Below are 10,835 nucleotides of genomic sequence, written 5' to 3' on the forward strand. Positions count from 1 at the left end.
AATTTTCTTGATTGATGATAAGAGTAATGAATTGTCGGTTTAAGAATTTTCATTTATGGAATTTTCCTTTTCACATCAGATCTGGGATTTGTGTTTCGGTTAAACATTGTCGGTTATGAGGTTGCCAGCTGATAAGTGATCATTTCATGAGTTTATTGACGAGACCATAATACTTGCTGGTTATATACGATTGGATCTATGCAGGTTGGAGTATATGATCGGGATATTTGTTACATAAGCATAGAGATATGAGAAGTGGTGGTGGTCTTGCAGATGCTTATTCAATGTACAAGCGTGCATCAACTAAAGATCAGTTCACTGATGATTATGAAGACAGAGAAGAAAATTTAGGTATTTCCTTTTTATTTGTGTACGCAACTGGATCTATGATTTAGATTCAGTTGCCTCCAAATGCAGTTTTGTACTACATTTTTTGTTTTGTTTTTCTGGATGTGTATATATTGTAGGAGCAGAAAGGAACATGTTAATTTTGCTGCAACTTAACATGAGATGTCTGTTTTTTTTTTTTTTTTAAAATTTGGGTCATGCCAAGATCTATTTCTCTCTCTTTGTTCCAAATGATGATATCACACAATTTCTATTTTTATGAGCTACTGTCAGTCTCTAGATTTTCTGGAGCTCAAATAAGAGAAATAAAAATTTGTCAACTTGGTTGAGTGATGTCGTCCATTTTCCAATAAAATAGTATTATACTTCTCTAGTGTACCATCAGCTTAGAGACAACCAAAGGACTTAACATAATAGGATAGTTTTTTTTTTTTTTTTTTTTTTGTGTAAAATTGATTTTTGATTCTTGCTTATGTGTTTTTAGGTCGTCTCCAAAATGGTGTCTGGAAAGAAATTGGAAACCCCTCATGGAAGCGACCGTTGCCGCATATACTGGTGGCAATTATTTCATCACTCTTGTTTGGTTACCATCTTGGGTATGACTGAATTTTCAAAGTTAGTTTCTTTCATGATCCTACTTTTTAGTTGACTAAACTCTATTCCATTTTTTCCAACTTTGCGTTCTATTTTGGTTTGGTTTATTCAGGGTGGTTAATGACACTCTAGAAAGCATGTCTTTGGACCTTGGCTTCAGTGGCAGCACCTTGGCTGAAGGTACTTTATGCCATTTACCTTAAAGATCCCCCCAGGTCCACGCACTCGAACCTCCATGTGTTCCCTTCTGTAGGCAGATCCTGAATTTTAAGTCAGTGGGGGTTGATTAGCATTGCATCCACTACTCATTTGTAACAGTGCGTGCTACATTTGTGTAAATATAATTGGTACTCCCTCCGTCCTAGTTTATGTGGCACTTTTCGCTTTTCAAGAGTTAATTTGACTAATCTTTGAAGCTAAATTGTAATAGATCAATTTAATAGATTAAAATTAAAATTGGATATTAAAAAACTATATGAAAAGTACTATAAGTTGCAATATTTCTCCCGTCAATATGATGAAAAAATACATTTTAAAATGTAGGTCAAAGTATACACAGTTTGAATCTCGAAAAGCGAGAAGTGTCTATATAGAGAGTTGAAGTACAAGGCAGTGAGTTCAGTTGAACCTGCGTCTAACACTTGCATCTCCCCTTTCTTCTCTTAAAACGATTTTCTTCATCTAGTTGTTTAGTTCATATTTTACCGGGTCCATCTGATATGATAATTTTATTTTCAACTGAAGGTCTGGTTGTGAGTACATGTTTGGGAGGTGCTTTTTTGGGCTCAATATTCAGTGGTTGGATAGCAGATGGGGTTGGTCGTCGGAGAGGCTTTCAATTGTGTGCTCTACCAATGATAATAGGTGCTTCTATGAGGTAACCTTAATAAACTTTCTTACCAGCTATACTAAGGCCTTTTCTACTTAAAATGCATACTCTGTAATACCATCCAGATATTGTGAAGTCTTGAGTCCTCTCTATTGATTGTATAACCTGTCTGGGATGAATGGATATTTTTAAAAGGAAGTGTCTAATCCCTTAGGGATATTTTAGTCTTGCTATCTTTTGCATTGGCAAAGTCTCCTGCAGTCTGCAGACTTATTCGTAACAGTCCTGTAAAGGTTGCTTCATCTGGCTTCGGGTGCTTGAGTTTTCTTTTCCTGTTTAAGTTATTGAATTGTATAAACTGGAGCGAATACGAGAGGGTGAAATCAGAAACCCTTAATTCAATTTTATTACGTTACGAGTTTCTGGAACTTAACTGAAGGTTCTTCAACTGTATAAATGTAGTGCTGCAACAAGTACTCTTGGAGTTATGCTTCTTGGAAGGTTATTTGTTGGAATAGGGATGGGCCTTGGCCCTGCTGTTGCTGCTCTCTATGTTGCAGAGGTACGTGATATTATCTTTTGCTCCTAATTCTATCTTTTTAGTTACATTTAATTTGTTTGACCAGGTTTCACCAGCTTTTGTTAGAGGCACCTATGGGAGTTTCACTCAGATTGCCACATGCCTTGGGCTCCTGGGAGCTCTTCTCATTGGCATTCCTGCCAAGGATACTGTTGGTTGGTAAGGATTGTATGCCCTTGATGTCCTTTTTCCCCTTTATTAAGATCGATTGATAGGGCTGGCTGAGATGAATGAAAAAATGTACTATTCCATTTTACTCCAGTCACTCTTTGGATACTGTCTATCTTCAGTTTGAGACTGCTAAAATGCTTTTTATGGGAGCTTATTAAAAATAAGTTGATTATCATACATGTTTAAAGCATCCCGTTAATTAATTGAGTGATGTGTAATTACTTCTACAATGATGTCACAGGTGGCGAGTTTGCTTTTGGATATCCACCATTCCTGCTGCGATACTTGCTGTTTTGATGGAATTCTGTGCTGAGAGTCCTCACTGGCTTGTTAAGGTTCTCTTAAATCATTGAGTGTCTTGCAGTAGATAGAAAAGTGGCATTAGCATGTTCAGTTTATTGTGAATCTTGTAAATAGTAAAATCTGCTAACAATTCAAATTCACTAGGTCACCAAATGGAAGACGCTCTTCTTTTGTTTCAGTTGACAAGTAAATACTTTAAATGCATATGTGGGCAATCGAATTTTATAAACTACTGCTTGGTTTCCTGTCTTGGATATATATTCAAATCTTCGTATGTACTCATACTCTAAATTGTACCACCATCCATCTAATGTTGGAGTGAATGAACATACCGATTGTTGGAGTGAATGAACATACCGATTATTTTAAACATCTTTCCACGTCCCTAAAACATAACTCATCCATTGTTCTTGGACCTAGGCTGTTTTTGGTGAATATACAGTTACATGAATTTCTTTTATTACATATCTATCCTCACCATGTTTTCATACGAGGCAACGTTATGAAATAACTGATGGCGATATGATCTTGACAGTGCAACAACATTAGCCTGATTGCTTTCTCTATTCATTGGTGGGCTTCTGTTCTTCCTGTGTACAATAACTTAGCAGGTTTTAATACAAATCTACTATTGAGAGAAACATCATTGGTTCATTCCTTCCACAGTTTGTCTTAATGTCCTGACACTACAGTCAAGACTCAAGACTACAGCGTATCTATACCATAGAATAGTTGGCATGTTATTATACTTATCAAAATAAAAGTTGTTATATTATTATGGTGCTTCAATGCAGGAGCTTACTGATTAAATGTCTTCTGTGATCTATCATTTGCAAACACTCAGCAGATTATGGTTCTCTTATCTGACTCACCTTTTGTTTCTGGACTTTACTCAGAGAGGAAGAATTGATTTGGCTGAAGAAGAGCTTGAAAAGCTTATGGGAGCGTCATCATCACATGTTAAGTATGCCATTGCAGAAATGTCAAAGACAGACAAAGGAGATGAAGTGGATAATGTTAGATTTGGAGAACTACTGTATGGTCGTCATTTTAAAGGTATAATTATTGATGATGTGTTTTCGTTCTGTCAATATGTCTTGTGTGAAGAAGTTGATGAATTCATAACTTTTGCCGTTTGGACAGTGGTTTTCATTGGATCTGCCTTATTTGCTTTGCAACAACTATCTGGAATAAATGCTGTATTTTATTTCTCTTCGACTGTTTTTAAAAAGGCTGGAGTACCTTCAGACACTGCGAATACATGCGTTGGGATCGTAAACTTAACAGGTAGAATATCACCTCTCCATACAGAACACATATAACACCCTTGGATCTGTTAGTGATTTCTCATTTCCTGTTGTCTATAACGTCTACAGGGTCTATTATTGCAATGATTTTGATGGATAAGCTTGGGAGGAAGGTGCTTCTAATTGGGAGTTTCTTGGGCATGGTAACATAATCTTGTTTGCTCAATCCTATATAAATAAATAGGAACATGTAGTTCCAAGAATATATTGCTTTCTCATCTTGAACTTGTGAGATGTTTTTGGTGCAGGCAATTGCAACGGGTCTTCAAGTAACAGCCGCTAGTTCATTTGTACCAATCTCTGCAGTATTATACCTATCAGTTGGTGGGACCCTACTGTGAGTAATCCACTCCAAGATTGTCGTTGTAGTAGTTGATACATTATTGATAGCAAGGACTAGGTATGCTCTTTATACTGTAATGATTAGATAACAACAAAATAACTATCTGGGACTATGACTCCTTCGTTCTGGGGAAGTTAATCTTAGTCAAGTCAAACAAAGAGAAGTCAGTAAGCAGCTAAGAGATGAAGATAGTAGTTCCGGTACTGCTATAGTGGATAACAGTATCCAATTGAATTCTAGAGAAAAGTGTCCTTATGTACTTGGTAACTGTTGACTCTGACTAAATAATGAGACAATTTTATGCTTAGATAGCTTTACTGACTATTCAGAAGATAACTACAAATGCACAAAAGCAAAGGCTGGTTGTTTCCTTTCAATAATGGGAAGTTTTTTATGTCAGGTATGTGTTGGCATTTTCTTTGGGTGCTGGTCCAGTCCCTAGCCTCCTGCTGTCAGAGATATTCCCTGGCCGGATTAGGGCAAAGGCAATGGCTTTATGCATGGCTGCACATTGGGTATTTTCATCCTTCTCTTGATTCTTCTGTTTTCTTAAATTATTCTTTTTGTTTTGTCCTTGGATGAAGAATTATCAAACAGGGAAGGATCTCTAGAACTTTTATGTCTGACAACTTTGACCAATATATGACACAATGTATTTGTTCTTATGCAACAAGTCTTAATAACTTCTTATATCAGCTTTCATTTTGTCTTTTTCTTCTTCTCTTTGGGTGGGGGCGGGGGGGAGGTAACGGGTCCAAACAGAGTGAAATGGATGTTGAGGATCATATGGCCAACTCTAACTAGCTTGGGGTTGATGCACTATGCTTCTTGTTGAGGGAGGGCGTGAACGTAAGGAGGAGGTTTATTCCCTTATTATTTCTGGTAGTAGCTTGGAATTACACATTTAATAGAAACACACATCTTCCGTTGGGTAATATATGTTCTAGATGTCCAGTCATTTGACACAACGAGTCGTTGCTGAAATCATCAGCCTATATGTATGTGCAGCCACATCCTGCTATTGGGCGTAAGTCAAACAAGATGTGCAGGTAAATTCATCAATCATGAGTCAGGGGATTGAATCCTGCTGCAGACAAAAGCCTGGTATATAAGTGGAGACGGGTAGAGGGGCGGGCCCATTATCCGCTGAGTGTCAAACTGTGCGCCATTGGCCCTCGGAGATCAGAAAAAAAAAGTCATCCGTCTGAGCTGTTCTATCTGCACAATCTACTTTAGTGGTAGTCAAACCAATAGCGATACCTTGCGCATAGCATGACAAAAGGATCTCCTTGTTCTAAGCGACTACAGCCCCCAACCTACACTGCCAAGAACCAGAAAAATGAGACCATTTAAAGTGATGGGGGAATCTAGGGAGTATCATAATTCATCCCTAAACTTTTTATACAGTATTCATTTCGTATTCTTTACTTCAAAGTTCAAACAAGAATCTAGTCTTTGTAAATGACCAATCCTTTGATTCCCTGACGAGGTGTTGGATGGTCAAAGTGTTTTGTGCTTAAAATTCATTCTGCCTGGAAGACTTTTGAAATCATTTAAGGGAGATCTAAACCTAGCAGGTAAATGTATATACTGTTCTAAATACAACATGGTATGAGATCATCTTTCATATCTCAAAAAAGAAAAAATGAAATCAGTGTCTAATTCTTATGTCCCCATTCATATTATAGTTCATGCATGGTTCAGCTACAGCAGTAATTTAAAATTGTAAAGTATTATCGACACTTGCCTTTTATTATAATCATGATTGTTTTTGTTGTTTTTTGAAAATTGCATAGATTTTTTTGAGATTGATGCTTCAAGTTTTCATGTTTTCTTTCCCAATGTATTCTCATATCGTATTTCGCTCTTTAACAGGTCATAAATTTTTTAGTCGGCCTTCTGTTTCTGCCGATGCTTGAGCATCTTGGACCACAAATTGTGTATGGACTCTTTGCCGGTTTTTGCTTGTTGGCAGTGGCCTTTGTGAAAAAGAATGTGGTGGAAACAAAAGGAAAAACATTACAGGAGATTGAGTTTGCTCTTCTTTCGTCTGATTAGTGGTGACTATATCACACTCTATATTAAGTTCAGATTGGAAAATGTTAAGGTCTAGTGGTTGAACATCCAAATTCTTGGCTCAGCTATTTTTTGATTACTTCAATTTTGGAGTGTGTTCATAGGCGGGAAGGCATTGACGACGAACAATCAAGATAGGGATTGTCAGAAAGCGAGTTTGTAGGGAATTGTCACTGCTTAATTTTGCTGCTATTCTGCTCACTCCACTGGTCGGTGACTATTGCCTGAGGGAGCATGAAACTGCATCTGCCTCAGCCAGTAGTAGATCACATATATACTATAGAGTACCTATTGTTGCTATTTTTGTATAGCCTTTCCTTCAATTTTTGCCTTGATCTGATTTTTGTAATTAGCATGGCACAGAAAGGCTGCTCGGAACATTCCTTATAGAAATAATGTTACAGACTTTGAATTAGCAAGATACTGGTAGGCTAGTTGCTGCTTGCGGTAACAAGGAATATTGGTAGTATTATATTGTAGTAAACAATTGATTAATGTAGCTGAGATTTTTCTATATTTGGCTTCAGCATTGATTCTGTTGTGTTGCTATAATTGCCAGCTAGTAGTTAGGAAGCCAGCTGTAAGTATGTTGATCATCTTCATATTTTTCTCAATAAAAATGATCTGCTCTAAGCGCTCGTCTGCCATCTTCTTGGTTGAGCTTTGAGGGTTTTGGTTAAAGTAGTAAGGGTATTGCACATGATGTGTGGGTTAGGCACCCCTCACGGAGTTGAGCCATACCAGTGAAGCCTAGTGCTTAATTTGGGAAAAAAAAAAAAAAGGAAGAAAAAACAGGGTGATCTTCTTGGTTGTATGGAAGGTACAGCCACGCCATCAGGGGCGGAGCCACAGTTACAGGTTCGACAGAACTCAATAACTTAAGCTTAAACCTTGTAGTTATGTCAAAAAAATTCACTTAATATAAATCTATTCAGAATCCACTAAGCAAAAAAAGTCGTGGTCTTGAATTTATAGATAAAAATTCTGAATCTGTCTGAGAGATGCCTAGATCAAAATTCTGAATCCGTCTGAGAGATGCCATGATGTTAAGCACGTATATGCATGATAAAGTCCAGTCATGCGTTAGCTGTCTTGATGATTAACATGTCTTGTTATATGAAATAGTGGCCTAGTTTGAACATTATTTACTCAAACATCTGTATTAATGCACTACACGTCTCTTGTATCAAAAGTTGACTTTGAATAACTACCTTCCAGGAAGTTTAATTATCTTCTTTTTCTGAATAACAGCAAGTCGTATGGCCTTGGGCATTTTCCTACCAAGGAAATAATTATGTTCCTAAAGATTGTCTCTGCAGAGAATTGAAATTGAAGTGTGAAATCAGATATGAGGATAGTCTAATACCTAGAACGAAAATGAAACTACTAAAATGCAAATTAAAACGATGAAAAGGGACGTCGTACTAATCCTACTTCCAAGTTGCAGCTTGCTACCAAACTTGGCGAGTGACATATGAACACATAAAGTCAACTTGGAATAAAATGGTCTTGAAAGCTTCTAATAACTTGAGTTTTGAATAGAAAACTCCTACCCCTCCTATTTTACCTCTGAATTTTGTCCATTTCTGTGATATTGCTGAAACTCTAGAAAGTTGTATAACGTGAAAAAGGACATAATTTTGACCACAGATAATTTGAATAATCTCATTGATTGTTTTTTCCAAGTCAAAGATGCCATCTACTCTGGACATGTCACACAGAAACCCTTTCCCTCATATATGAAAGAGCTCATTGATATTTGAGAAGAAAATTTTCTTCATCCTTCTAAGCTCAAAAATATTGGATACAATGGGAAGAGTTGAAGCAAATAATGAAGTAGAAACTCCTCAGCCAGAGAGTGGTACTGAACCAGCTCCCTCAAATCCTCAACAGTACCAAGGAGTACAAACTGTATCACCAGCACCTGTACATATTGGAGCTCCTTGGAGCACTGGCTTATTTGATTGTCACTTGGATCAAACTAATGGTAATTAGATTTTTTTTTCTTTTTTCCCCACGAATAATTTATTTTGGTGTCAACCACCTATACTATGCTGTGATTCTGCATTGTTAAAGTCCCACGTCGGTTTGGGATGAGGTGATTGGTCTTGCCTCTTCAGCTAGCTTTTGAGGTTAACTTAGACTCAAGGTCAATATCTTTATCACAGTCAGACCCCATCCAATTCTTACTAAGGGTGATGCAAAACTTCGCTCGAGAAGCTCCTACTACCTTTATGGATCAATTGATCCCTTTTCTTTGGACCAACAACCCAAATTTTTAAAGGAAAAATTAGGAAACATCAGGGTAGGATGAACTTGTTGGCATAGAGAACGCGTTTGATGTCATTTAGCTCGAACTCTATATATATATTTAAATAACTTATATGTACTTGCACAATATCACAAAAAGTTTCTAGTACCATGGAACTTCACATCTTAAAATCCTTGAGCGGCCTCCAAAGAACATTCTTGTTTATGAAGCTGTTATGATAAACATTAACTGTCTTAAAATCCTTGATCCGCTTATAAGAGAACATTCTTGTTTGTGCAGCTGTTATGACAGCGTTCTTGCCTTGTGTAACATTCGGACAGATAGCGGAAGTCCTCGATGCAGGTGAAATGAGTAAGTCTCCAGGTCTACCTGCAATTTTTCAGTGTATAGAAGTTAAAACTCTTTCCCTTTTATCATTTCATTTCGTGCAATAACACAGTGCAATTGGTAAATATAATGAACTATGGTTGCTAGCTGATACTATGACTAATACTAAACATTGATTTTTTATGGTGATTAATACAGCTTGTCCTATGGGGACTTTCATATACCTGCTGATGATGCCTGCTCTTTGCTCTCAGTGGGTCATGGGCTCTAAGTATAGAATGAAGCTGAGACAGAGATATAATCTAGTGGAAGCTCCTTATTCAGACATAATTTCCCACATATTCTGTCCATGTTGTTCTCTTTGTCAAGAGTTTAGAGAGCTTCGGAACAGGGGACTTGATCCTGCTCTAGGTATGTCACACTTGGTACAATAGTAATATTTTTACCATATTGTACTTTCACAATAATCAGAATTTGACCTCTTGTGCCTGCGAATTAAAGAAAGGAGGAGGTCAGTCAAAACAGGATATTAATTAATCAAAGGTCCAATTGATCACCAGGGGTCGACCTAGAAGCCCGGATACGGGTTCGGTTGAACCCAATAGCTTTTACTTAGATTGTGTGTTTATGTTCAAAATTATACATTAAATATGTACAAACATTAAGTTTAGAATTCAGTTATTAACACTTGAAGTCATCGTTCTAAAATCGAGAATCCATAAAATTAAAATCATGGCTTCGCCTCTACTAATAACCATGCCTATATTGTAAATATGGTTACGGATAATCCAATCAAAGTGATAGAAATTAGACCTAACACAATTCCAAATAGAAAACTTCAATTATTTTATTTGTCTAAAGGGAGAAAAAAAAAGAAAAGAAAAAAAAGAGAGTTGATATGGATACCTAAATACTATTAATGTACTATTCATCCAAAAGCTTAAACTATTGTAAATGAATGATTTACAATCTATCACGTACAAGCTAGTTCTTTTTCTTGAATCGAACAAATAAAAATATTTTTGTTGCTAGATGGCAATGAAACTCTAATCCACAATCTTGACCTTGTTGTAAGTCAGTGAATTGGGTGTACAAGAAAGAAATAAATATCTAACAGGGGTGTGAAAAATGTGGTGCAGGGTGGAATGGTATAGTTGCTCAGCAGCATTATGGGAACCAACAAGTGAATGAAGCTCCCCAAGTACAATCCATGTCCATGTAAATTCAAGATTGTGATTCTTTATTTGTTTGAGTTGAGGTTGTATTATGTTATGTTACTCTTTCTTTTTTTTTTTTTTTTGCAACAACCAGATTTTGTATCTTGTTTGAAGTTGTATCCTTAATTCAACCATCTTGGCTGTGTTAATCGTTCGAACTATGTTTGTAGAATTCCATTTCAATTAGATTATTGTCTTACTGGAAACAACAATACTTCTGGTCTATGTACGACAAATAACACCACTGTCAATCTGTGGTCTGCTGGTTTAAATGGAAATTAGTGTACCCAATCAATCAATCAACCCCATCAATCCACAGCTAATTAAAATCAGTAATGTAAATCCTCCAATGTATATGCAGAATTGAGCTTGGAATTGAATAATGAAGTTGACAGCTATTCGATGGGCCGGGCTAATTTCATGCTTAATTTGTCATTAAGAAGTGAAGTAACTTATTGTGAAACTAGT

General features: G+C 36.6%; 2 protein-coding genes across 2 annotated transcripts; both read left to right on the forward strand.

Moving 5' to 3' along the window:
• The first annotated feature begins 210 nt into the window (after positions 1–210).
• LOC132044325 (probable plastidic glucose transporter 3) lies at positions 211–7,063 on the forward strand. The gene is made up of 13 exons (XM_059434816.1): positions 211–351; positions 833–944; positions 1,055–1,122; positions 1,687–1,819; positions 2,234–2,333; positions 2,398–2,510; positions 2,764–2,857; positions 3,722–3,881; positions 3,969–4,112; positions 4,202–4,275; positions 4,381–4,469; positions 4,876–4,990; positions 6,351–7,063. The coding sequence occupies exons 1-13, from the start codon at positions 249–251 to the stop codon at positions 6,531–6,533; spliced, it is 1,488 nt and encodes a 495-aa protein (XP_059290799.1). The 5' UTR covers positions 211–248; the 3' UTR covers positions 6,534–7,063.
• A 1,079-nt stretch (positions 7,064–8,142) lies between these two features.
• On the forward strand, positions 8,143–10,670 carry LOC132044326 (protein PLANT CADMIUM RESISTANCE 8-like). Its single transcript, XM_059434817.1, has 4 exons — positions 8,143–8,538; positions 9,103–9,174; positions 9,349–9,561; positions 10,290–10,670. The coding sequence occupies exons 1-4, from the start codon at positions 8,361–8,363 to the stop codon at positions 10,370–10,372; spliced, it is 546 nt and encodes a 181-aa protein (XP_059290800.1). The 5' UTR covers positions 8,143–8,360; the 3' UTR covers positions 10,373–10,670.
• The last annotated feature ends 165 nt before the right edge of the window (positions 10,671–10,835 follow it).

The sequence above is a fragment of the Lycium ferocissimum genome, unplaced genomic scaffold, assembly GCF_029784015.1.
Source record: "Lycium ferocissimum isolate CSIRO_LF1 unplaced genomic scaffold, AGI_CSIRO_Lferr_CH_V1 ctg416, whole genome shotgun sequence".
NCBI classification, from domain to species: Eukaryota; Viridiplantae; Streptophyta; class Magnoliopsida; order Solanales; family Solanaceae; genus Lycium; species Lycium ferocissimum.

Bases quoted from the DNA above. Each gene is read 5' to 3' on its own strand.
- LOC132044325 (XM_059434816.1), top strand. From the start codon at position 249: ATGAGAAGTGGTGGTGGTCTTGCAGATGCTTATTCAATGTACAAGCGT. The intron at 352-832 runs GTATTTCCTTTT...ATGTGTTTTTAG, and splicing joins AGACAGAGAAGAAAATTTAG to GTCGTCTCCAAAATGGTGTC. The intron at 945-1,054 runs GTATGACTGAAT...TGGTTTATTCAG, and splicing joins TTGTTTGGTTACCATCTTGG to GGTGGTTAATGACACTCTAG.
- LOC132044326 (XM_059434817.1), top strand. From the start codon at position 8,361: ATGGGAAGAGTTGAAGCAAATAATGAAGTAGAAACTCCTCAGCCAGAG. The intron at 8,539-9,102 runs GTAATTAGATTT...TTGTTTGTGCAG, and splicing joins TCACTTGGATCAAACTAATG to CTGTTATGACAGCGTTCTTG. The intron at 9,562-10,289 runs GTATGTCACACT...AATGTGGTGCAG, and splicing joins GGGACTTGATCCTGCTCTAG to GGTGGAATGGTATAGTTGCT.